Raw genomic sequence first — 21,836 nt, forward strand, 5'->3', positions numbered from 1 at the left:
TCATATTGTGGCTAAGGATTGTCAACGTCTATTTATGGCAATTATTTGGTTTTCTTTCATATTGTGGCTAAGGATTGTCAACATCTATTTATGGCAATTATTTGGTTTTCTTTCATATTGTGGCTAAGGACTGTCAACGTCTATTTATGGCAATTATTTGGTTTTCTTTCAAATTGTGGCTAAGGATTGTCAATGTCTATTTAATGCAATTATTTGGTTCCTATCATATTGTGGCTAAGGATTGTCAACATCTATTTATGGCAATTATTTGGTTTTCTTTCATATTGTGGCTAAGGATTGTCAACGTCTATTTATGGCAATTATTTGGTTTTCTTTCATATTGTGGCTAAGGGTTGTCAAGGTCTATTTATGGCAATATTTGGTTTTCTTTCATATTGTGGCTAAGGATTGTCAGTCTACTTATGGCAATTATTTGGTTTTCTTTCATATTGTGGCTAAGGATTGTCAACGTCTATTTATGGCAATTATTTGGTTTTCTTTCATATTGTGGCTAAGGATTGTCAACATCTATTTATGGCAATTATTTGGTATTCTTTCATATTGTGGCTAAGGATTGTCAACATCTATTTATGGCAATTATTTGGTTTTCTTTCATATTGTGGCTAAGGACTGTCAACGTCTATTTATGGCAATTATTTGGTTTTCTTTCAAATTGTGGCTAAGGATTGTCAACGTCCATTTAATGCAATTATTTGGTTCCTATCATATTGTGGGTAAGGATTGTCAACGTCTATTTATGGCAATTATTTGGTTTTCTTTCATATTGTGGCTAAGGATTGTCAGTCTACTTATGGCAATTATTTGGTTTTCTGTCATATTGTGGCTAAGGATTGTCAACGTCTATTTATAGCAATTATTTGTTTTTCTTTCATATTGTGGCTAAGGATTGTCAACATCTATTTATGGCAATTATTTTGTTTTCTTTCATATTGTGGCTAAGGATTGTCAACGTCTATTTATGGCAATTATTTGGTTTTCTTTCATATTGTGGCTAAGGATTGTCAAGGTCTATTTATGGCAATTATTTGTTTTTTTTTCATATTGTGGCTAAGGATGGTCAAAGTCTACTTATGGCAATTCTTTGATATACTTTTCGTTGAAGCTATTTAAGGTTAGCAAAGTCTACTAAGTAGACTCTACTTATGACATTTTTTAAGTCTTCTTTACACAGAAGCTATTTAAAGGGTTGTCAAAGTCTACTCTTCTAATGACAATTCTTTAATCTTTTCTACATTGAGAATAAGGTTTATCCAACAACAGTATTTTATCTAAAATCAAGTATAAATACTGATTTATGACATTAAAAGTTTGTGGTCCCTGGTTACAGGACAGACCTATTTAAAAAGATGTACAAGTTATCATGTGATAAAACCCTGTTTGTAACAAGAAAAATGTCATTGGGAAGATACCACTATGGATCTTCTCGTGTTGATTTATTATGATTAAAACTTGTGATTGTTCATTATATTTCTATTTAAAGTGGCCATTGTTTGAATGAAAAATTCATGTCAACTAATTTGTGGAAGGATCATAAAATATAGATTAATGATTATTCCTAGTGTAGGCATACTAACAGCCAGAAGGTTGTCAAAGAAAGAAATGATCTTGATTTAATTTACAGACAATTAGTTTGACATAGATCTTTCTTTTATATTAAAAGTTCAAAGACAAGAACAATTTACTTGATAGGCCATACAGTGACTTAATTATTAGTTGTTAACTTCTATGTCATTTGGTCTCTGGTGGAGAGTCGTTTCATTGGAAATCATTCCACATCTTCTTATATTTGAATGAGTTGTGATGTTGTCTTTTGAGATGAAATGTCCACAGAGAATGTTTTAAAGAAAAAAATAATGTAAAGAAATATGATATGATAATAAACCAAGTAATTTGAATGTATTTAAAACAAGTAAATGTAATTGTTATAAAACAAGTAAATGTACTAGTAAAAGACAAGTAAATGTACTAGTAAAAGACAAGTAAATATACTGGTTATAAAACAAGTAAATGTACTGGTAATAAAACAAGTAAATGTACTAGTAAAAGACAAGTAAATGTACTGGTAATAAAACAAGTAAATGTACTAGTAAAAGACAAGTAAATATACTGGTTATAAAACAAGTAAATGTACTGGTAATAAAACAAGTAAATGTACTAGTAAAAGACAAGTAAATGTACTGGTAATAGAACAAGTAAATGTACTAGTAAAAGACAAGTAAATATACTGGTTATAAAACAAGTAAATGTACTGGTAATAAAACAAGTAAATGTACTGGTAATAAAACAAGTAAATGTACTAGTAAAAGACAAGTAAATGTACTAGTAAAAGACAAGTAAATGTACTAGTAAAAGACAAGTAAATATACTGGTTATAAAACAAGTAAATGTACTGGTAAAAAGACAAGTAAATGTACTGGTTATAAAACAAGTAAATGTACTAGTAAAAGACAAGTAAATATACTGGTTATAAAACAAGTAAATGTACTAGTAAAAGACAAGTAAATGTACATGTGATAAGACAAGTAAATGTACTGGTAATAAAACAAGTAAATGCACTGGTAAAAAGACAAGTAAATGTACAGGTAATAAGACAAGTAAATGTACTGGTAATAAGACAAGTAAATGTTCTGGTAATTAAACAAGTAAATGTACTGCTTATTAAACAAGTAAATGTACTGGTTATAGGAAAAAGTAAAAGTACTAGCTGGTAATAAGACAAGTAGACTGGCGATAAAACAAGTAATAAGATTGGAAGTTTAGACAAGTAGTGTGCTGGTAATAAAAGGAATAAATGTACAAGAAATAAGAGAAGTAAATGTACTGGTAATAAGACAAGTAAATATACTGGTTATAAAACAAGTAAATGTACTGGTAAAAAGACAAGTAAATGTACAGGTAATAAGACAAGTAAATGTACTGGTTATAAAACAAGTAAATGTACTGGTAAAAAGACAAGTAAATGTACTGGTAAAAAGACAAGTAAATATACTGGTTATAAAACAAGTAAATGTACTGGTAAAAAGACAAGTAAATGTACTGGTTATAAAACAAGTAAATGTGCTGGTTATAAGACAAATGTACTTGTAAAAAGACAAGTAAATGTACTGGTTATAAAACAAGTAAATGTACTGGTAAAAAGACAAGTAAATATACTGGTAATAAGACTAGTAAATGTACAGGTAATAAGACAAGTAGATTGGCGATAAAACAAGTAATAAGATTGGCAGTTTAGACAAGTAGTACTGGTAAAAACACAAGTAAATTTACTGGTAATGAGACAAATAAAATGTACATGTGATAAGACAAGTAAATATACTGGTAATAAAACAAGTAAATGTACTGGTAATAAAACAAATAAATGTACAGATAATAAACCAAGTAAATAGGCTGGTGATAAAACGAGTTATTAGACTGGCAGTGTAGATTAATATATGGACTGGTAATGAGACAAGTAAATGTACATGTGATAAGACAAGTAAATGTACTGGTAATAAAACAAGTACATGCACCGGTATAAGACAAATAAAAGGTAGTGGTAATAAGACAAGTAAATGTACTGGTAATAAGACAAGTAAATATACTGTTAATAAGACAAGTAAATGTACTGGTAATTAAACAAGTAAAAGGTACTGGTAATAAGACAAATAAAATGTACATGTGATAAGACAGGAGATTCATTGACACATTCTCTTTTTATATAAGTATGAAATTCGTTGAGAAAATCCTCATTGGAAAGTGTCAAGTAGAATTTCATGAAAAATTATTTCAAAATTATTTATTATTTTTACTATTTTGATGTTTATCCTGTCGTATTCTTTACAATTATAGTAACGATATCCTAAAATATCTATGTACAAAGTTAAAAATAAGTTTTTTTAAAACAATTATACTAGTGTAATAATGTACTGTATATTTTCAGGCTGAAAATGGGACCATCTCAAAGACGAAACCTACACAAGTGCAGGTGGATCCACTTATTTGTGAAGAAATCCGTCAGGCCAGACTTGAAAGTCAGGCTGCCATAGCAACCATTGTGGAACAGTATAAAGTAAGAAAAACAAAAACATGTTTAGAAATTAAAGATATAGCTAAATAATCTGTCAGTTCTAAGGAAATGTAATGGTTTCACAACTTTGAGTTTAACAGGTTCAATAACCGTTTTCTACATGAGAAAATGCCTGTGTCAAGTCAGGAGTATGACAGCTGTTATCTATACATTTGATGTGTTTAAGCTTTTGATTTTGCCATTTGATTAGTGACTTTCCGTTTTGAATTTTTCTCAGAGTTCAGTATTTTTGTGATTTTACATTTTGAGTGCTAGGCTAGGCTCATTGTGGAGGTAGATATTTATCTTCTTGTCTATTTGACTGTTGCTTGTGGCAGCCTGTTTTGTGTTAATTGTAAAAAACTACTTTGAAAAACTTTTAAATGATATTTAGACTCAGATTTCATTTCAAAAGTAGTGATTTACTTTTAGAAAGTAAATACCAGAAAAAGATTACAAGTGCTTGATAAATATTATTGACTGAAAAAATTGTACATTGATAGAACGATATTAGAAATGGATTTCATCAATGAAAATGTGAACAGCTATACAAAAACTGAAGCTTTTGAACCTCTTATTTCACATAAGGAAAAATTAGGATTTACTTTTGATAAGAGTTCTGAAAAAATTGAAAATAAAGTAATGAAATATTGATTTGTTGATTCTAAATCAATATCCCAGCCTTTAGAAGTTTATCTTGGCTTAAATAATTACTGCTACTACAAAACTAATTAGGCCACACCCAATTGTAGTGAAATTGTTAAACTATAGTAAAATTCTGTTTGCATGTGACTTGCAAACTAATGTCTTGCACTCTAGACCACTTGACCACAACTGCTTTCTAAATAAAAACCAATTCAAAAGTTGTAGTGTCACTTTGTCGGGTTACACTAATCTTTTGTTCGTCTGATCATTCGTTCATCCGTTCGTCCGTTCCTCTGTCTGTCCAACTTTAGGTTAAAGTTCATAGTCAAGATAGTTTTTGATGAAGTTGAAGTCTGAATAACTAGAAACTGAGTACACATGTTCCCTATGATATGATCTTTTTAATTTTAATGCCAAATAAGAGTTTTTAGCTCAATTTCACGGTCCACTGAACATAGAAAATGATAGGGATAGTTGAAGTGACTGGATTAGCACAGTAAATGATAGTTAAATCAGACAAGACATTTCAGAATGTGCACTTTTGTTTTAAATTATAGTGAAAGAATTTGACATTTGTATTATCATTAAAACTAAAACTAAATTATTTGAAAATTTTACAGGAATTGTCAAAGCAATGTATTTCACAACAAGAGGAAGTGCTAAGAGAATGTAAACAAATACTTCAGCAGGAGCAGAAGGTTCAAACTCAGGCATTACGTCAGCAACAGGTAAATGAACAACAGGTTTAATGAAGAAACATGACAAAATTGTTCAGATGCATGCATACGGCAGCAACAAGTAAGTGAACAACAGGTTGAATGAAGAAACAGGACCAAATTGTCCAGACCCATGCATATAACAGCAACTGATAGGTGAAAACCAGAAGGGTTGATCAAACAGGTTGTGTGACTATTTTTAGCTCCCTGTAAAAATTTCAATGAAATAATAATCACAAGAGTGTATAAGAATGCCTTATACTATCATAATGGAAAGGAAGCGATAAGGGATGATAGGAGTTTACCTCAGGAATTACAGCTGATAATTAAAAGAATTAAATGATCCGTCAAATACTACAAAGATAATTATGGAGATTTAGTGTTGACATGTATTTCATTTGTGTTTACTATGTGAAAACTTGCTTTTTGAAGTTATCATTTTGTTATTTTAAACCGATGAGAATCACACACAGAAATGTTCCCACTATTGGAGAATAAATATTTAATGTTTGTCATATATGCACTGCTCTGGTAATGTCAACAAGATATGTATTTAATTTCCTTTACATTCTAGAAATTTTATGATCAGATTTCATCAGATTAACTTTTAATAGATATTGATATCGCTGATTAATTTTTTTTAAAACTAATTGATTTTGTAACTTAATTATCATGTAACAGTAAGTTAATAAAATTCTATGGGGAAAAAAAATCCGACAGACCAGATTTTTTTATTTTTTATTTTTGAAATATGTTTCAGTTTAATGTTAAAGTCAATATTACAATTTAATTGTTAATTGAAATATTTTAGTAGAATACACAGAGTTGATTTTATGTCATAGAAATAAAGTCTCCATTGCTGTACATGGTATTTCCTGGTTCAGTGTAAATACATAGAGACACAATATAAAAATCATTGAAACAACAATACAGAAATACATCTATTAAATAAGGATGTTAGCTTTTCTGTTTCAAAATAACAAGATTTTTTAAAAATTGTTACAAATTGATAATATATATTTATAGAACTAAAATTTCTGACCTTGTTTTGAGATATAAGCCATTGAAATTTTAGAACTGGAAAAGATTTTCTAAAATTTTCATACCGATACATTTAACCTGACAGTGTTTTCTTTAAAAAATTAACAAGGATTTGGTAAGAGTTTTAAAATGCTATTTAGACTGTATGTTATGAAAGGAAAATTTGGATCGTAGGGCAAACTTTTTAAATAGCACCATCTGAAAAGAAAGTGATAAATCAGATAAGCTAACTTCCGTAAGAATGGTACTGTAAATTATTTTACATTTTATCCTCTTGAGGCAGAATATTTTGTGATATGTAAATATACATTAGGACCTTTGAGTCTGAAATAAAGGTTATCATATCTTATCATTTGATCTTAGTAATAAGCAGACACTGATATCGGACATCATTGAGCATTTTCTAAGTCATATAGTTATGTGGCATGAACACTAATGAGTTGGACGTCACATTCTTTAGAAGCAATGTAATGTAAATCTGATTTGTCATGTATCCAACTGTGATCATCTCTTGTATGAACACAACCACAACATTAGAAAATCATATAATATAATTGCCATGAAGTTTGCTGGAAAGGACAAAAATGAAACATTATATGACAGTTTGAAGTAAAACTATGGTAATTTGAATTCCAACAGTGTGATAATTTCACACACAAAAGTTAGATGTAATATTGTCAACAACTAGCTAGACATGACACTAATTAGAATAAGAATAGCAAGAAAACATCCCTGCATGAAATTCATGCAGTATATATATAACCACTGTACATTCAATTATTTCAGAAAGAAGAGTTTTCAAAAGCCGTGGAAGAAGAGAAATTGAGATTAAAGAAGGAATCATCTGAAATGATACAAGAGCTGGTGGCGGAACAAAAGGTTTGGCATTTAACAAATCTGCATTACATCTTGTTATTTTATATTATGAACTTGAGATAGGGTTTTTAAGTCTCTCTCTGGCAGCCATCTTGGATGATGGATTGGCTTCAATGTAACAACACTTTGTCTGCTCCTCATAAGGAACATTCATGCCATGATTGGTTTCATTTCATTAATTGGTTCTCTAAAATTAGACATGTGTATGTATTGTCCTTAGGGTCCTATGCTAAACTAAGTCCCCCAACATCAATTTATTGTTTAATAAGTTTAAGATCAAATACTGCCTGCTGTGGAACAAACACCCCCGTTGATACAGAAACTGTGTGTATTTCTTAATCATCTCAGTCTGGCCTGATTTTTATGCCCCACCTACAATAGTAGAGGGGCATTATGTTTTCTGGTCTTTGGGTCTGTTGTCCGTCCGTTTGGTTGTTGTACCGTTTGTCCGTCTGTCTGTCCTGATTGAAGATGATGGTATTTCCCTTTTTAGACATCTTATTGAATTTCATATATTTTCTATCTGCCATAGCCATGGATAAAAGTAAAATTAATGGGTAGTTAAGATATAATTTTGCATTATAAACCCAATATCAAATATAAAATTGTGCATGCTTCACATTTTACATGATTTTTGGGTCAAGTGGTACTTAAATAATAAAACATTATTTGCCCTTTACATTCCTTGAAACTTTCGTAAGAAAGAATTAATGTCTGCTTAAATATGTAAATAGAGATTTTTTTTAATTTCAGAAAGAATTTGATTTCCAAATGGAAAAGGAAAAAGAAAATTATGAAAAGAGATTACAAGAAGGTTTAGAGGTATAAAAAATCTACATTCTAGTCAATGTTTCAAATGTTGGCCTCAGTGATCTAAAAAATTGATCAGCACTGAATAACAAGCCTGTCAACACTGAGTTTAATAGTTTTAACACGGCTCTTGGCAAGGTGTGTTCAACTCCAATCTTCACTGATAGGGATTGTCAGTTTTCCTGTAGAAGATTGATTCTCTCTTTAAACTCTATGTTCTTCATTTTTCACTTAAATTCAATATACTGGAAGACCTAAAACAAATTTGTAAGACAAAACTCTGATACATAAGTACTTCAAACTGTCTTGTTAACAGCTGAAGGATGTTATTCAATAGGTTTATTACATTAAACAATCTGAAATCATGGAGCCAAAAGTGGCCTTATGATGTCTTTTCCTTTGACAAATCTTTGTAGAAAATTACAAAGAACATTTGCTGCTAAATATGAGAAAATAATACGTTTTTTATACAATAAAGAAAATATTAAGTGAATTAGTTTCCTGATATTTTTACACAATTCAATTTCATGATTAACTTTATGGGATTTCAATCAAATTTTTACATTTTTGAAAAAAAAGAAAAAAATCTAGAATCTTAACAAGTCCGAGAAAAATTTGTCATAACTTTCAAAGAAAAAATATTAAATTTCTACTAGTGATATCAAAAATGCTATTTAGCTAGTATTTACAAGATAAAGATGTTGACTAATTTTTTTAAGCTCCTAAATTTGCATGCAGAAAAATATTATGCTAATTTTATCTTCAGATGTAAGCTTAGCATTCACCATAAAAGTGATTAATCAATTGAAGAAGTCAAAATTGGACGTCTTAATGTTTGTTTTCAGTCTTAAGTTAAAAAGTTGTTTTGTCTCATAGAAGTCCTTGAGGAGGGATTAGGCATACTGTTTCCATGGTTGGTGGAGTCAACAAGTGTTATAAGTTTAGTTCAAAGGAACAACATATTGTTAGTCAATGATGTTTGTATAACAACAACATCTGATTTCAATAGAGTTTAATTGGCTGCACCCTTACATTTATTGTCCATGGACTTTGAATTATTTCCAGTTTACATGCAGGTTAAAGTGTTGCCATATATATTTAAGTTACAGCATTTGCATTGCACTATCAAATGTCCATATAGGCAAAACAAATATATATGACAGAAACAAATTATTACATAAGTTTGTATGTCAAGTCCAAGACAGATAACTCAGTGTTAACTATAAGAGACACATGTTGCTTTTTCATCAGATGAAATATTTTATAGGAAGAAAAGGAAAGATGTAGGAAAGAATTAGAGGAAGCATTAGAAAATGAGAAAACTCAAATGAACAAAAAATTGGAAGAAGAAAAGGTAACTGTTTTACTAGAAAATTGAATTTAGGAGAAAGATGAGCTTTATAGAACTTGAAGAAGCCAACTTGACTTTCCAATTTAAAATTAGTCGCTATATAAATGTTCATATTGACATATATGTATTTTGTACATTGGATTGGAAGACAAATAAGATTAAATTTTAGAATGACCTCTGAGGCCAGCTGTTTCTATGCAAGTAAAATGATATTGTAACACTCTGTTAAATGTCAGGTTTGATATTAATTGATTTGTTATGATGCATTCTCTTATATGTCTTGCTTCCAACACACTCATCTACAAGTCAGAGCATATAGAAATTACTTTTCATAACTAAACATGCAATAAACAAGATGAATTATGCCAAATGAATAATAGAATTTGTTTGCTTTTATGTCAATTGTTTGTGTCATTTTTTATCATTGTGCACTTTTGTCTTGTTTTGCAGGAGAAATTAAAAGAGGACTTACAGGAGGAAAGGCAGAAATACTTGCTAGAAATGAAAACTGCTTTATTGGATGAAAAAGAAAAAAATAAGGTATGATATTATGTATGTAACATGAAAAGACAGGATAGGAGAACGTTTATTGTAAAACTTCATGTCTATGACTACTTAGTGTGTGGAAGTTAGAGATAATGAAAGTCTTAACTTGGATGGGGTTTCGGTATCTGAGAAGTTTGTGTCTTTCACTGTCTATGTTGTTTCCCCAATACATTGTTCTTTTCAAAATACTAGCTACTTCCCTTTACTACTATTGGTGTACATGGCAGATACCTCTCTTTTCACAAGGAATGTAAATTCAACCAAGTTTGTTTTTTTTGATACATTTTAAATGATTTTTAACACATTTTAGGTCTTAAATTTATATAAGATGAGAAATGCAATACTTGTATTCCTCATTATTAAGAATAGATTCTAAATCATTTACCTTAAACAATGCACATGTTTTTTTCCCCTTTTGTATTTGAAAATGTGTTAATCTTTGGTCTGGAACTTAATAATAATTTATACTGAGTAAGCATGTTCCAGACTTGCTTGACAGTTACATGTTGTTTGTCAACACTTTGAATTTTTAATGTACCAACAATGCAGGGTATTTTTGACATGTTTATGTATTTATGTTTTATATCACTCTACCGCTGAGTTGTACCAAGTGAGAAATTTTCATTATCTGCAAGGCCGACACTGGTAAAATTCTGTTTTGTTTTATTATGCCTACTACAAGTGAGCTTTTTTCATTACATATTTCTCAGATGCTATATTAAGAAATAATTTGACATTTTATCCAGATATTCATTGTAATGAGTTGTACTGTTTGGACAATTTTCTGATCTTCTTTATTATGCCTACTGAGCATGGGATTTTTCATCACACATTTTCTCAGCTTCTGTGAAAAGGAATGATTTGATATTTGATCTATAACTTTCTTATGATGAGTTTAACTGTGTAGATGATTTTTAGATCGACTTCCCAGTCACGTTCTGCATTTGTTTTTGAAGATTCTTTGAATTTGATATTGTACTGACTGAGCAGTGAAATTTTCATCAATGTCTTATAACAAGATTATTTGTAAACATCATGAGAAACATTTTGTATCATGTTTCTATTACAAAAAGTCACTATGAAATTACACAACTATAACTATACTTGTAGATGCTAATTTTTGTGGAATGTTAACAATTATTATTAGTTTGTAAATTTGTGAATTCATACTGTAACAATTGGAAACATAAGTTGTTTTTCTTTAAATCTCATGTTTTATTATGCCCAACCTAGAGAAATTATGTTTTTTGGTCATTGCATCTGTTCTTCCTTCCTTCTTTCTAACTCCCTTCATCAGTCCTTTCATCTGTTTGTCTATCTGTCCTGTTTCAGGTTAAAGTTTTTGGTCAAGGTAGTTTTGGGGTAAAAATTGCATGAAATGCAATCAAAACCCTATGGTATTGGCTTGATTTTTAAATATTCCAAGGTTTATCATTCCTTTTGAGATACACAAAATATAGTGCATTGATTATTAAATTTTAAATATTCTATCCATAAACATTTTCAGAAACATATCAATGAAATATATGCTTGGATATTCAAATTGCAAAATGATGTTATACTTGTTTAAAAGAAATTGCATAACTTGTGGAAGGTGCAGTAATCTTATATCTGTTCTAAAAATTATGTCATTGTTAAAGTAATCTGTAAAATTGGAGTGATATTCCTTTGTCTATATACAATTGTAGTTGAATCACCTACAACCAATGTTTTTACAATGCCATGTTTAATTTTACTCCCCACTGACAAGTTAAAGCCATATTTGTCGAGCCTGCAACTTTTGTTGCAGAAAGCTCGACATAGGGATAGTGATCCGGCGGCGGCGGCTACGGCGGCGGCGGTGGCGGCGGTGTTAGCTCACTTCTTAAAAGCTATATATTTTAGAAGGTGGAAGACCTGGATGCTTCATAATTTGTATATAGATGCCTCATGTTACGAAGTTTCCGTCAGTCAAATGTCCATTGTCCTTGACCTCATTTTCATGGTTCAGTGACCACTTGAAAAAAAGTTCAGATTTTTTGTAATGTTAAATTCTCTCTTACAGTAAGTTATAGGATAACTATATTTCATATGTGCGTACCTTGCAAGGTCATCATGCCCGTCGGACAGTTTTCACTTAACCTCGACCTCATTTCATGGATCAGTGAACAAGGTTAAGTTTTGGTGGTCAAGTCCATATCTCAGATACTATAAGCAATAGGTCTAGTATATTCGGTGTATGGAAGGACTGTAAGGTGTACATGTCCAACTGGTAGGTGTCATCTGACCTTGACCTCATTTTCATGGTTCAGTGGTTATAGTAAAGTTTTTGTGTTTTGGTCTGATTTTCTCATACTTTATGCAATAGGCTTACTATATTTGTTGTTTGGAATGATTGTAAGTTGTACATGTCTAGCGGGCAGATGTCATCTGACCTTGACCTCATTTTCATGGTTCAGTGGTTATAGTTAAGTTTTTGTGTTTTGGTCTGTTTTTCTCATACTTTATGCAATAGGTTTACTATATTTGTTGGTTGGAATGATTGTAAGGTGTACATGTCCAGCGGGCAGATGTCATTTGACCTTGACCTCATTTTCATGGTTCAGTGGTCAAAGTTAAGTTTTTGAGTTTTGGTCTTTTTATCTAATACTATATGTCATAGGTCAACTATATTTGGTGTATGGAAATATTTTATGATCTATATGTCAGTTGCGCAGGTTTTATTTGACCTTGACCTGGTTTTCACGGTTCATTGGTCAGTGTTAAGTTTTTGTGTTTTGGTCTATTTTCTTAAACTATAAGCAATAGGCTCAACTATATTTGTCATGTTTGTTGTATGAAAGCATTGTTAGCTGTACATGTCTGCCTGGCATATGGTTCAACTGACCTTGACCTTATTTTCATGATTCATGTTAAGTTTATGTGACAGTCATAATAAAGCTTTATATTTAGGAGTATCAACATAATATCAATGATTAGTAAAGAAGGCGAGACATTTCAGTGTGTGCACTCTTGTTACCCTTCAGTTCTTATAAGCACATTGAATGATAAAGGTGGAAGTCCAATCAACTTGATACTTTGTACACATGTTCCTTATGATATGATCTTTCTAATTTAATGCCAAACTAGAGTTTTGAACCCAATTTCACTGTTCACTGAACATAGAAATTGATTGTGCGAATGGGGCTTCCATGTACTATGAACACATTCTTGTTTAAGCACTAGTTGGGGAATATTTTTAATAAGATAAGATAAGAAAACTTTATTTTGATTCGGCATAAGTACAATTAAGCAACACAAGCTCTAAGGAGCTTTTGACAGAATATAAAAACTTATAAATAACATAAAAACAGTGCATTTTGAAATATAAAAACAACCTGTAATACAAAGTTGAAATCTCACATACATAGCATGCAATAAAAATAAGCAACAAATTTTCGAATGAAGTAAAAACATGCTAGACCAGTACAACCAAAAGGAACATAAATAATAAACAGCTCAAGAATTATCTGCAAGCAGAACAGGGACATTCCAAACCGTTCCAGGACTGAAGAAGACTTTTAAAATGTGAAAAACTATTTTCAGTCCTGAAATGGTTTGGAAGGCTGTTCCATAAAGTAGCAGCAGCAAATTTGAACGATTTTTTACTGTAACAGGTTGACTTAACCTGTGGAATTTCAAGAATATTTACATACCTGAAAGAATATTTAGACTTTTTACATTCTCTAAATTTTGTAAGCACGCAGGAGCTATATTGTTTATAATTTTAAAAGTTTCTAGAGCCATTGTTCTTGTCCGTCTGATCTGCAAGGAGGGAACCTTAGCTTTAAGTAAGAGGTCCTCTTAGGAGCTGGTAAAATCCTCATATACAAAACGGAACACTCCTTTTCTAGTTTTTTGGAATTTTTCTCAGTGCAAAAATGCCGTGCCAAAGGGCAAAAATTAAAATTGCTAAGAATAAAAGTATGAAATATAGCAAGTTTACTAAGTCTATCCAATACTGAGCCTAAACGTTTTAAAACATTTAATTGCTGTGATGCCTTCCTACAGATTGAGCTGATATGAACATCAAAATTTAGATGGTAGTCTATTTCAATGCCTAATAATTTTACTGTTTTTTCACATGTAAGGTTCGAATTTTGAATATGTATAGATGGGTTCTTTTCAAAGGTCTTTTTGCCAACAGCCAAAACTTGGCTTTGAAATTTGTCAGGATTTGCTTGCATTTTATTCACCCTGAACCACTCAATAAGTATTTTTGATTCAGATTCCAAAGTTGAAATTAATAAATCAAAACCTGGAGTACAGAAAGACAAAAAATTGTCATCTGCATAGTTATATAAACTACCATTTTTACCAAAAAGAAAAATATCATTTATAAATATGTTAAACAACAATGGCCCTAGCATCGAACCCTGTGGTAAGCCTTTATGGATGTCAACCCAACCAATCAGAACATTGTTGACTTTAATTTACTGTTTTTGGTTAGATAATTAGGACTTTAAAAGAGCAGCTGCATTGGGGGTTAAACCATATGCTTATTAATGGTAAATAAAAAACTTATGATTTTACAGGAATCAATAAGGGAGTTACTGGACCAAGAGAAGAACCATTGTAGAGAATGTGTAAAGGCTGCTGTGGAGTCGGTCAAGGGAGACTTTCAAAGTTATATTGAGCAGCAAAAACAGGTAATGGCTGCTATGGATTCAGTCAAGGGAGAGTTTCAAAGTTATTATTATACCCCCGCTTTAAAAAAGGGGGGGTATACTGTTTTACCTCTGTCTGTCAGTCCGTCCGTCCGTCAGTCAGTCCGTCCCATGAAACTTTCGTCACATTTTTCTCAGGAACTACACATCCACCCTTTCTGTAATTTGGTATCAACATTTATATATGTCAGCCATACCATGTGATGCGTTTTCAGATTCATCACTCGACAACTTCCTGTTTACCGAACACTTGTCTGATTTTACACATGATAGCCAAGTTGAAAATTTTCGTCACATTTTTCTCAGGAACTACAATACAAGGGTTTCTGAAATTTGGTTTCAGGATTTATATAAGTCAGCTATACCGTGTGATGCGTTTTCAGATTCATCACTCGACAACTTCCTGTTTACCGAACACTTGTATGATTTTACACATGATAGCCAAGTTGAAAATTTTTGTCACATTTTTCTCAGGAACTACAATACAAGGATTTCTGAAATTTGGTTTCAGGATTTTTATAAGTCAGCTATACCGTGTGATGCGTTTTCAGATTCATCACTCGACAACTTCCTGTTTACCGAACACTTGCATATTTTTACACTATTAATATTATCCACTTGCGGCGGGGGTATCATCAGTGAGCAGTAGCTCGCAGTTTCACTTGTATTGAGCAGCAAAAACAGGTAAGGGCTGCTGTAGACACAGTCTAGGGAGAGTTTCAAAGTTATATCGAGCAGCAAAAACAGGTAAGGGCTGCTGTGGAGTCTTTCAAGGGATATTTCTAAATTGTTCTTGTCCTGATTATGCATGAAATATTTGCCACTGTACATTTAACAAATTCCAATCATTTAATCCTTTCTTTCAAATATACAATTATTTGCAGGAGGCATCACAGAGTTGTTGCTTTTGCAGCAAAATAAAAAATTAAGTCCAATTTCCATTCCCAGGAGTAAGGGAAAAAGTTATAAATTGAAAATAAAGAAACAAGATCTTACTCCTCTTAAGGTGGCTCGTGGGTACAAAAATTTCAGCAAAAAAATGCACCTTTATTTTTTCATTACAAATTTTATTTATTACACAATTAATTATTACATTATGATATGGTACAAAAATCAACCAAAAAAAATGATTCGGTTTGGCCCCGGATGACTTTTAAAATGTTTATATCATTGAAAAAGCTCCAAATTATCTCCCTTTGGTGCAAAAATGCCATTTTTTGTCATTAAATTTGAAATATTTTTATTAACTCATCGGTGAACTATATTTTTTTTTTATTGTTTTCAAATAGGCTGTACATAAACTAAATAATTGTAAAATTTATGAGATTTCTGTAATTCGGTTATTTTTTAGCTCACCTGGCCCGAAGGGCCAAGTGAGCTTTTCCCATCACTTTGCGTCCGGCGTCCGGCGTCGGCGTCGTCGTCATCGTCCGGCGTCTGTCGTCCGTCGTCGTCCGTCGTCGTTAACTTTTACAAAAATCTTCTACTCTGAAACTACTGGGCCAAATTGAACCAAACTTGGCCACAATCATCATTGGGGTATCTAGTTTAAAAAATGTGTGGCGTGACCCGGTCAACCAACCAAGATGGCCGCCACAGCTAAAAATAGAACATAGGGGTAAAATGCAGTTTTTGGCTTATAACTCAAAAACCAAAGCATTTAGAGGAAATCTGACATGGGGTAAATATGTTTATCAGGTCAAGATCTATCTGCCCTGAAATTTTCAGATGAATCGGTCAACCCATTGTTGGGTTCCTGCCCCTGAATTGGTCATTTTGAGGAAATTTTGCTGTTTTTGGTTATTATCTTGAATATTATTATAGATAGAGATAAACTGTAAACAGCAATAATGTTCGGCAAAGTTAGATTTACAAATAAGGCAACATGACCGAAATGGTCAGTTGACCCCTTTAGGAGTTATTGCCCTTTATAGTCAATTTTTAATAATTTTTCATAAATCTAAGTAATCTTTTACAAAAATCTTCTCCTCTGAAACTACTGGGCCAAATTAATCCAAACTTGGCCACAATCATCTTTGGGGTATCTTGTTTAAAAAATGTGTGGCGTGACCCGGTCAACCAACCAAGATGGCCGCCACGGCTAAAAATAGAACATAGGGGTAAAATGCAGTTTTTGGCTTATAACTCAAAAACCAAAGCATTTAGAGGAAATCTGATGTGGGGTAAAAATGTTTATCAGGTCAAGATCTATCTGCCCTGAAATTTTCAGATGAATCGGTCAACCTGTTGTTGGGTTGCTGCCCCTGAATTGGTAATTTTGAGGAAATTTTGCCGTTTTTGGTTATTATCTTGAATATTATTATAGATAGAGATAAACTGTAAAAAGCAATAATGTTCAGCAAAGTTAGATTTACAAATAAGTCAACATGACCGAAATGGTCAGTTGACCCCTTTAGGAGTTATTGCCCTTTATAGTCAATTTTTAACCATTTTTCGTAAATCTTAGTTATCTTTTACAAAAATCTTCCCCTCTGAAACTACTAGGCCAAATTAATTCAAACTTAACCACAATTATCTTTGAGGTACCTTGTTTGAAAAATGTGTCCGATGACCTGGCCATCCAACCAAGATGGCCACCACGGCTGAAAATAGAACAGGGGTAAAATGTAGTTTTTTGCTTATAACTCTGAAACCAAATCATTTAGAGGAAATCTGACAAGGAGTTAAATTGTTAATCAAGTCAATATATATCTGCCCTGAAATATTCAAATGAATTGGACAACCGGTTGTTGGGTTGCTGCCCTCCAATTGGTAATTTTTAAAGAAATTTTGCTGTTTTTGGTTATTATCTTGAATACTATTATAGATAGCGATAAACTGTAAACAGCGATAATGTTCATCAAAGTAAGATCTACAAATAAGTCCACATGACCTAAATGGTCAATTGACCCCTTAAGGAGTTATTGCCCTTTATAGTCAATTTTTAACAATTTTCATTAATTTGGTAAATTTATGTAAATTTTTACCAAATATTTTTCTCTGTTACTAATGGGCAAAGTTCATTATAGATATAATTGTAAGAAGCAAGAATGTTCAGTAAAGTAAGAACTTCAAACACATTACCATCACCAAAATACGATTTTGTCATGAATCCATTTGTGACTCCTTTGTTTAATATGCACATAGACAAAGGTGAGCGACACAGGCTCTTTAGAGTCCTAGTTTTACTTCAATATTACCTCTATTTCTCCTATTAGCTCAACAGAAAAAAAGGATATGAACAAACATGTATGCTTCTTCCGTAGGCAGATTGTGAGCTTAAATGAATGGGGACCCCATTTTTTTATTTCATTTTTCTTTAAAGTATATGATAAAGTTCATTTATAAAAAAAATATAGCGAAATCCTATATTAGAAAAAAAAATGATTTTTACCCAGGAGCCCCCTTAAAGTGTCTCCTTATCTTTTCACTGTATTGTTTTCTCTCTATTACAGAAGGACAAGGTTGTGAGGCACAGACAGTTATCCAGTTTAGATGTGTTCTTAGAGACAGCAAAACAACAGTTAACTATGATAATGGAAGACAATCAAAATGATACAGGGGCTTCAAAACTACAGGAAGAAAAAAAAGATGAGACATGATAGGCCAGAGAAGAACAAAATAAAATCTCCACTTTAAAATTTGCAATCTCAATATTATTTATTATGTAACCTAGTTATTTTATTAATATAAAGTTCATTAGTGCTCTAGTATATGTATATAACTCCAAGCAGCAAGTACTAGAAACAGAGGTCTATATATTATAAATTTGATGTCTGCTCATCCAATTATTTGAAATGTTGAAAGTCCAGTCTGCTTCCAAACAGTTCTTGTGATTCACAGTCTTCTTATTTATGTGAGTACAAAGTGTATAGTGACTGCACTGTAAAAAAAACTAAATTGTTAAAACATCAACATACTTTTGAAAGACCCAAAGATTCAGAAGAAATTTTTCTGAAAAGTGTTTTCATACAAAAATAGTTATATAAAGATGTTTGCTCCTCTAGATCTGGTTTTATCCATGTATTGCCAATACAAAAGTTTACACGCTAAATCATACTTCGTTTTTCATAATTTTATTACATGTACATGTAGTTTAAATAGCCATATTTGAAAATCTGATCAAATCCTTGATATTTTTTCATACTTTTATGACAAAAAAGTGGCCATTGATAATAGTACAAAAAAAGTATAGAGAGGTTCATTTCCTGTCAAATTTTCAAAGGGTTTTATCTTGAAAACAAGCACAGAGTAAAACTTATAAAGTGCACACTATGTCTCTCCAAATGATTCATGCCCTGCCCCATATACATGATATACACTGCCTATAATTTATAGAGATTTAAGATTACAGAGAATGTATATTTAAACTTTTTATATTGTTTTCACTGCCTGTGTTAAGAAGAATTCATTAAGAAGGAAAATAATGCATTATGTTGTCTATTAATATATTTGGGATATAGATATTGGTATGTATTTTTAAAAATATTGGTTATTGTTGCAAGATATTTTTGTATTCAGTATGTTGTAAAAAAAAATATTGAATTTGTGGTTTAAGAGATACCATTGATTAATCATTCTAATACAATATAAGAAAATGTTCATGTGAATTTCCTCCATGCACTTGACATATATTCTGATTATAACAAATAAAAAGTTTTTGCCATTATATTCACTGCTACATTATAATGAGAGGTATCACCATATTGTTTTAATGCTCTCTGATATCCATTAATGGTTTTCTTCTGATTGTAAATAAGTAGAAACTGGCTCTTTAGATACACTGAAACTAAACTAAGTTTGCTACACTCAATATAAATTTGATGCAGAAACTCAATAGGATACAATGCAATTATATTTTAAATCTTGACTACCTAGGAGAATACTAGCCCATTGAAAAATGTGATTAAAGAAAAATGAAAGACCATCAAATCAGTTTCCTAACTAATAACATCAACCATTCATTTAAATGGAAAAAATGGTACCCACAGAAAATTATGTTCTACATAACTGAAATATGTTCTATATAACGGAAATATGTTCTATATAACTGAAATATGTTCTACATAACTGAAATATGTTCTATATAACTGAAATATGTTCTACATAACTGAAATATGTTCTACATAACTGAAATATGTTCTATATAACTGAAATATGTTCTACATAACTTCATTTTTTTCTCTTTTTTTTTTTAATATGAGTTTTTTTTAATATGAGCAACATCATTATAATAAATTGATTTTAGAAAATGTAAAAGTACAATACTTTTGCCTTGCACTAGTTCATATATTTTGAAAGTTTAAATTTCAAGTGAAGCAGTGTTGGTTGCACCAATATACAAATTTTCAATTTGATTCCACAAGTTCCGTTTTAGTTGCCATAGAAGAGGTATTAAGTGAAAATTTGCAAAGGCATGTTAGGGTGAAAGTCCATGAGTTGTAGAATGTATGTATGAGGTCTAATGTTAATGTAATGCCTGTTAGGGTTGTGTTATTTAGTGGGTTGTATGTTATTACATGCTTTATCATTCCAATCATTGTGTCATAGTTTGCAATCTTTCAATTTTTACAGATTTTAAGCATAACTCATAAACAAATGGCTTTGATTTAAAGATTGAAGAATTTATATTAACTTGTCCATGAACAATCTTGTAGATTCATCAAAGTTTTGTAATTTTTAGTGTTTATACCATGAAGAATAACATCTATATTATGAGGATATTTTTGAACAAATTTTATTTTATAATGACTACAAGAAGATTTGGAGTATAGATTATTGAGATAGTAGAGCAATAACAAAAAATACACAAAAGCACCACAAAAAGACATCTTGGATGAAACAATAGACATGTATCTTTCCATTTTGTCAAAGTCAAAATGGTCATCAGTCTACAATTTCTCCAGATATTAAAAAATATTAAAATATGACATAAAAGATCATAAAACAAACTTTCTTTTTGTTGAGGCTTCGACTTTAGTCGTAAAAGGGACACACACCGATCCTATAATCGGTGTCAGCATTGTTGTCATCAGTGGCGTCGGCTGCGTCCACAAATATTCACTCTCTGGTTAAAGTTTTGAAATTTTAATAACTTTCTTAAACTTTTCAGATTTCTACCAAACTTGGACAGAAGCCTGATTATGATGATAAGATAGTATCCATAGGTAAATTTTGTAGAAAAAAAAACATTTTTTTTTGTATTTTATGTATAAGTGGACTTAGTTTTTCTGCCAGGAAACAATACATTCACTCTGAAGTTCAAGTTTTTAAAATTTCAAATACTATTATCATATACATGTTTCTGTTTGATGTTAAAAGTTACCTATATTTATACAAACAAGATTGGTTAATGATTATTTAGTTTTGTATTATTTTTAAAGTTTGTTGAGTATTGTTCTTTGATGAGTTCAGTAATAAAATATTCAGTGTTCATGACATCCATTTCTATCCATTATTTTAATTGTAGTTACACATTGCAAATAAGTCAGGGGCTTCGGTGGCAGAGTGGTCTAAGTAGTTACTACTGTAATCACTCGCCAGTCAACACTGAGGTTGTGAGTTTGAACCCCACTCGTGCACAAGACTCCAATCTTAATTGACTAGGATTGTCAGTTTTCCTATCGAAGGTTGTGGTTTTCTCCAGACACTGTCTTTCTGGCTTCCTCCACCAATAAAAGAGGGACGAAAAGTACCAGAGGGACAGTCAAACTCATAAATCAAAAATAAATTGACACAACATAGAAAACTAAAGAATAAGCAACACGAACCCCACCAAAAACTAGTGGTAACGCGTAAATGCGTTCCTATAAAGCAGCGGTAAAACACCAAAAAAAACAAAAACAAAACTGAAATAAATCAAAAGAGGTCAGATTTTATTCACTGCTTTGGAACTAGTTCCTGTCATACATTTTATGCAATGAATAAAGTGTTGCATATATACGACATACTGCTATCATCTTCACACAATTTTTATGCCCCACCTACGATAGTACTGTGGACACATTCTTGTTTATAAATCGTTTATTTTGTTTGATAGAAAGATAAATTAAATACCAACATTTCTGTGGTTTGTTTTAAAGTGTAGATGAAAGTAATGT

At 31.3% G+C, this 21,836-nt stretch overlaps 1 protein-coding gene across 2 annotated transcripts in view; it reads left to right on the forward strand.

Annotated features, from left to right (window-relative positions):
* Positions 1 to 21,174, forward strand: part of LOC139480967 (coiled-coil domain-containing protein 91-like) — a 73,389-nt gene extending 52,215 nt beyond the window's left edge. Inside the window, exons 6-13 of one of the 2 annotated variants that reach the window (XM_071263960.1) lie at positions 3,941 to 4,069; positions 5,332 to 5,439; positions 7,255 to 7,347; positions 8,098 to 8,166; positions 9,422 to 9,508; positions 9,956 to 10,045; positions 14,605 to 14,718; positions 18,192 to 21,174. In XM_071263960.1, coding sequence (XP_071120061.1) covers positions 3,941 to 4,069; positions 5,332 to 5,439; positions 7,255 to 7,347; positions 8,098 to 8,166; positions 9,422 to 9,508; positions 9,956 to 10,045; positions 14,605 to 14,718; positions 18,192 to 18,338 — 837 coding nt within the window. In that variant the 3' untranslated portion in view covers positions 18,339 to 21,174. Of the gene's footprint in view, positions 1 to 3,940; positions 4,070 to 5,331; positions 5,440 to 7,254; positions 7,348 to 8,097; positions 8,167 to 9,421; positions 9,509 to 9,955; positions 10,046 to 14,604; positions 14,759 to 15,392; positions 15,722 to 18,191 lie in introns of those variants that run through there. The other variant, XM_071263961.1, reaches the window with a different exon arrangement.
* Positions 21,175 to 21,836: the final 662 nt, after the last annotated feature.

This window comes from Mytilus edulis, chromosome 7, assembly GCF_963676685.1.
Source record: "Mytilus edulis chromosome 7, xbMytEdul2.2, whole genome shotgun sequence".
NCBI lineage: Eukaryota > Metazoa > Mollusca > Bivalvia > Mytilida > Mytilidae > Mytilus > Mytilus edulis.